This window comes from Cygnus atratus, chromosome 17 (genome assembly GCF_013377495.2).
Source record: "Cygnus atratus isolate AKBS03 ecotype Queensland, Australia chromosome 17, CAtr_DNAZoo_HiC_assembly, whole genome shotgun sequence".
Taxonomy (NCBI): Eukaryota; Metazoa; Chordata; class Aves; order Anseriformes; family Anatidae; genus Cygnus; species Cygnus atratus.
The window spans coordinates 13,263,964-13,269,089 of record NC_066378.1 but is presented as its reverse complement, the minus strand read 5'-3'; the positions used below and the strand labels follow the sequence as shown (position 1 = coordinate 13,269,089).

At 63.9% G+C, this 5,126-nt stretch overlaps 1 protein-coding gene across 5 annotated transcripts; it reads left to right on the top strand.

Moving 5' to 3' along the window:
• The first annotated feature begins 703 nt into the window (after positions 1–703).
• PHETA1 (PH domain containing endocytic trafficking adaptor 1) lies at positions 704–3,507 on the top strand. Of its 5 annotated transcripts, none has more exons than XM_035565610.2 (3): positions 800–981; positions 1,107–1,324; positions 1,738–3,507. In XM_035565610.2, exon 3 carries the CDS (start codon positions 1,749–1,751, stop codon positions 2,526–2,528), a length of 780 nt encoding a protein of 259 aa, XP_035421503.1. In that variant the 5' UTR covers positions 800–981; positions 1,107–1,324; positions 1,738–1,748; the 3' UTR covers positions 2,529–3,507. The 5 variants fall into 5 exon arrangements, with proteins under 5 accessions (XP_050570121.1, XP_035421503.1, XP_035421504.1 ...); XM_035565611.2 differs by having other exon boundaries at positions 800–1,069; positions 1,212–1,324; XM_050714164.1 differs by lacking the exons at positions 800–981; positions 1,107–1,324 and adding an exon at positions 704–777.
• Positions 3,508–5,126: the final 1,619 nt, after the last annotated feature.

Below are 5,126 nucleotides of genomic sequence, written 5' to 3'. Positions count from 1 at the left end.
CACCTGCCCCCAGACGGCTGGCCAGACTGCTCAGCTTCTTCCTCAACGCCTCCTTTCCCCTCACATGGACACAGCCCCCTCTCCGGCTGCTTTGTCCTCTCCCAAGGACACGGCTCGGCGCGCAGGAGAGCAGCCAGGACTTGCAGCTTGGCACTGCACCAAGCAGATCTCCCACCCACGCAGGACCGGCCTCTCCCCTGCTGCCTTTTCCTCCAGCCCTCCCCACTGAGCTTGTAGCACCCAGCCGTCCCTCACCCTCCGCCAGGCGCTCCTGGGCGCACACACCAAAGAGCTGACTCTAAAATTCAGCGTTGTCAGCTGCTGTCAGCACTGAGCTCCTGGTTTTCCACCTGTGCATCCATCCATGCATCTGTGCACCCCTGCATCCATCCACCCACACATCCATGCACGCATCCACGCATGCACACATCCATCCATCCGTCCATGCACTAACTCATCCATGCACCCATGCATGCATCCATCCACGCATCCTCCATGCAAACTTGCACGCACACATCCATCCATCCATCCATCCATCCGTACACCCATGCATGCATCCACCCCTGGGTGTGCGCCTCCCAGGTCTGCATTTGTGCCCCTCGCCGCGGCCCCCCGGGGGCTGGGCCAACCCGGGTCCCCAGCCAGGTCCTTGGCGAGGGGCGGTGGAGGAGGAGGAGGAGTAAGAAGATAAGAAGGAGGAGGAGGAGCCGGGAGGCAGCGCTCCGCCCGCGGGGCCGGCCCGAGGCGCGCCGGAGACCGGGGAGCCGAGGACAAAAGGTGGCCGGGGGGGACCGGAGCTGGCGGAGCCGGGACGGGGCTGGAGGCGGGGGCGGCGCCGAACCGAACCGGAGCGGGAACCGGAGCGGGAACCGGAGCGGGAACCGGAGCGCCCGAGGCTGGGGAAGTCGTGGTGGGGCTCGGCCGGGGCGGTCCCGGTGCCGCCGAGCAGGGGAGGGCCCCCCCCCTCCCCCGCCTCCAAAGGTGCCCGGGACTTTGGGGTCCCCAGGGACACCCCCAGCAGCCGGGGAAGGGGCACCCACCCGCTCCCTTAACCCCACGGTGGGGCCAGGTGGAAGCGAGCACTGATCCTCGCCCGGGTCCGCCAGGTGCTCCACGGGGGCTGCTCCGAGGGTGCTGAGCCCTGAGGGACAGCGAGGTGCCACCGAGGGTGTCCAGCCTCAGGGGACAGCGAGGTGCCAGCCCCGTGCCAGCGGCCGGCCCCACACCCAGTGCTCCCGTGCCCCCCGCGACCACCTATGTGTTGCTGATGCTGGTGGCAGCCAGAGCCCGGAGCTAGAGGCAGAGCCGTGCCCGTGTGGTCCAGGTGGGTGGAAAGAAGTGGACGGTGAGGCCACCGCTGCACCGCTGTGGGGAGGGGGGGCCTTGCCCTGGGTGACACGGTCTCCAGTGAGCCGGATCTGTGGCGTGGGCCATAAACCCTCCCCGCCTGCGGTGGGGAGGAGCGCCACGACACAAGGCAAACACGGCGATAAGGTCACCTGCGCCGGGGGACGTGGGACACCGGGGCCAGCCCTGCCCGGGTCTCCTCCATGGGAAAACGCTCAGGTAGGGGGAACCCCTCCCTGGTGAACCCCCAGCCAGCACCCGCCAGCCGCAGCGGGGTTAACGTGGCCACGGTGTTTTTTCTCCGGCTCCATTTCCTGGGTGCCAGGGCCACCAGGAACAAAAAGCCGGCGAATTATTAATGTGCAACCCCGGGCTCTCTCCTCCCTGCAGGGCGCGGAGCCATGAAGCTGAACGAGCGGAGCCTGGCGTTTTACGCCACCTGCGACTCCCCCGCCGACAACGCCGGCTTCCTCTACAAGCGGGGCGAGCGGCACACGGCCTACCACCGGCGCTGGTTCGTGCTGAAGGGCAACATGCTCTTCTACTTCGAGGAGCGCGAGAGCCGCGAGCCGGTGGGCGTCATCGTGCTGGAGGGCTGCACGGTGGAGCTCTGCGACTCGGCCGAGGAGTTCGCCTTCGCCATCCGCTTCGGCGGCACCAAATCCCGCACCTACGTGCTGGCGGCCGAGAGCCAGGCCGCCATGGAGTCATGGGTGAAGTCGCTGTCGCGGGCCAGCTTCGACTACATGCGCCTGGTGGTGCGGGAGCTGGAGAAGCAGCTCGAGGAGATGCGCTGGGGACTGGCTGCCGGCCGCCCGTGCTGCCGGCACGCTCCTGCTGCCTGGAAGCCGCAGCCCTCGGGGCCGGAGCAGTCCCCGGAGCGGCTGCCAGCTCTGCCCGCCGTGCCGCCGAAGGATAACGGCTGCGCGGTGTGGAACAACACTCCAGGCACCGACCGGCTGCCCGATGCCACCAGCTGTGACGGCAGCGATGATGACACCAACCCGCGGCCACCGCCGTTGCCACCGCGCAGGCGGGCGTCCAGCGGCGAGCCGGGCAGCACCGGGGCTGCCACAACCGAGAGCTCCTCCGCTTTCTGCCGGCTCCACGAGCGGTACGGCCGGGAGGTGGCCCGGCTGCGGCAGGACTGGCTGAAGAGGCAGCGTGACCACCAGCCCTGAGACGTGGTCGGGCCCTGGCGGCCCGTCCCGTACCCTCGGTGCCACCTGGGATGCGCAGCCCCTGCGGATTTCATTTGGAAACACACACTGAACAAAGTCTGCTGGGAGCTCCTGATGCTCCTGCGGGGGGGTTATGCACCCGCGAGGATTTTGGGGAGGGTTCGGATGGGTGTTTCGCTGCTGGGGGGGCCTGTGCCGCCTTCCCCACCCTGATCTCAGATGAGCTCCCTTGCATCCCTCTGCTCCGGCAGGATGTGGTTTGAAGAACGAAAACATGGGCGCACGCAGGCCTTCCCCAGTGACAGCACAGCACGCAGCGGCCACCACGCAGCCGGTGCCACCGGGGGGCTCGTGCGCTGCCGGCAGCCTTGCAGGGACTGGGGTCCTCCGCAGCACGCTGCTCAGATTCACCGTGCTCCCGGCCACGTCCCTCAGGGCTTCGGGACGGATATTTCAGGGCAGGGCATCGTCCGTGGGCTGGCTGACAAAGGGGAAGCATCGCGGTGCCGAACAGGAACGTATGTGTCAGCGGTGGAGGGTGTCGAGTGATTCATGTGCCGAAGCAGAGCGTGGCCACCGCCGGCGGTTCATGGGTCTCCTGCAGACGTTTCTCTGCTGTTTCCCCAGCGGTTTGCACCAGCACCGACACCACGGGCACAGGGGCAGGGTGACACCCCGGTATCCAGCTACCCGGTGTGGTGTGTACATTTATGTGGATGGTGTGTTTGCGTTAATTTCTGGGCACAGCCCTTTCCTGTGCTTCGGACACAAGGGACGGTGCTGCAGCCGGGCGTTGCACCAGCTCCTCCTGTGCTGCCTCTGCTGAATCCCTCCCCTCAGGGTCTGCCCCCAGATCTGGGGAAAGAAGCACTGGCAGCACCTGGGGTTTGGCTGGGTGGCTCCGTCTCAGTCTCCCTCTGCCTTCCCAGAACTGGCTCGTGTTTTTCCTACAATAAACAGTTTCAGAATTTCCCTCCTAACTCTGATTCTCATTTGTGCGTTCGGCTCAGGTGGGAATTAACCAGTGAGTTTAACCCCAGTCCTGTCCCTGCCATGTCCACAGGGCCAGGTGGGGATGCTGTCACCCCAGCAGGACATAGCCAATGTGGGGGGCTTGCCCCAGGTCCCTGCCTGTGGGGATGGGGATGGGGATGGGGATGGGGATGGGGATGGGATGGGATGGGATGGGATGGGATGGGATGGGATGGGATGCCCCCAGCAGCTGCTGGAAGCATGCACATCACCTCACCCAGCCGAGCTGCAGCAGCGATTGCCTTTGGAGCAACAGGACTTGCATGGTGGAGGCCAGGAGATCGTAAATCCACGTGGCTGTGGCTTGGCAGGTGTGCCGGCGAGGATGGGGATGAACCAGCGAGCCGTCCCCACTGCTATCTTTGCACACAAATCACTGCAGCGTTGCCAGCTTGGGCGGAAGCAGAAGCGTCATCAGATGGAAGACAGATTGTCTGCAAACAAGCCGCAGAATTTATTTTTTCCCAATAATCCGAGCCCTCCCAGTCAAATATCTCCATTAGTTCCTAGCTTCATTAGGCACTGTCTGCCTCAGAGTGCATTGGTGCTAAAACCCCTCCGAGCCCTGACTTGTGGCCAACATTGTGTGATGCCTCCTGTTTTGGGTGTCCCCTTGGTGGGATGTCCCCGGCCAGATGACTCAGCCAGGGACACCATGCCTGTCCCCTCGCTGTGCCGGTGGCAGTGTCACGCAGGGACCAGGACCTGCTGCCACGCAAGGGGCCAACACAACCCCGTGTCCCCATTCCAACCGCACGCACATCTCCAGCTCCTTGCTCACGCTGGGTCTTGCAGCAACATTGGGGAGGGGTCCTCTAGGGGAAACCGAGGCAGGAAGCCAGCCAGGCTCAAGTGCTCACCAAGCCCTGCTCCAGGCTGGGCATCACCATCCTGCTGCATGTTTTGGTGCTCAGAGTGGTGCTGCGAGGGCATCCAGGGCGACGTCCCCTCCCCAGCATCCAGCCGTGGACCGCGGCCCCGGCAGGCGGCCGCAGAGCAGGGCTGCAGTTTCCATGGCAGCCGGCCGAGCTTCTCGAGACATTCAGATATTCATTAAAAATAAATCCTTCCCGATGTGTTAGCCGACAAACAAGCTTAAACAGATACGCAACATATGGATTTATTAATTCATCAAACGCAAACACCCCCGCCTCGTGGCGGAAGCTACAAAATCGCCAGGCGGTGCTGAGCTCTGTAGGGTCAGGCGGCTCCTGATGGAAACTAAAGCAGCCGTGGTCCGGAACAGAGCTGTGCCAGGGCAAACCCCTGCCAGGGATGTCCTGCCACAGGGCAGGATTGCACCCCGAGCTGGGCCGACCCCATTTAACACCCCCCCTTTTTTCCCAGTGCACTGGGAGGCGCTGATGGCCACGAGACCCAAAGCAGGGATGTGACCCGGAGGGAGCCAACGCCGCACGTCTCAGTCCCATGAACAAACACACCGCGACGCCAGAGTCTTATCCAACTTCTGTATTTAGTGGCTCTTTACAGAACTTGTTCCTTCCAAAATTTTTAACAAAGTTCATCGATCTCATAGAAACTTTTGAAGTACAGTACAGGAGCCCA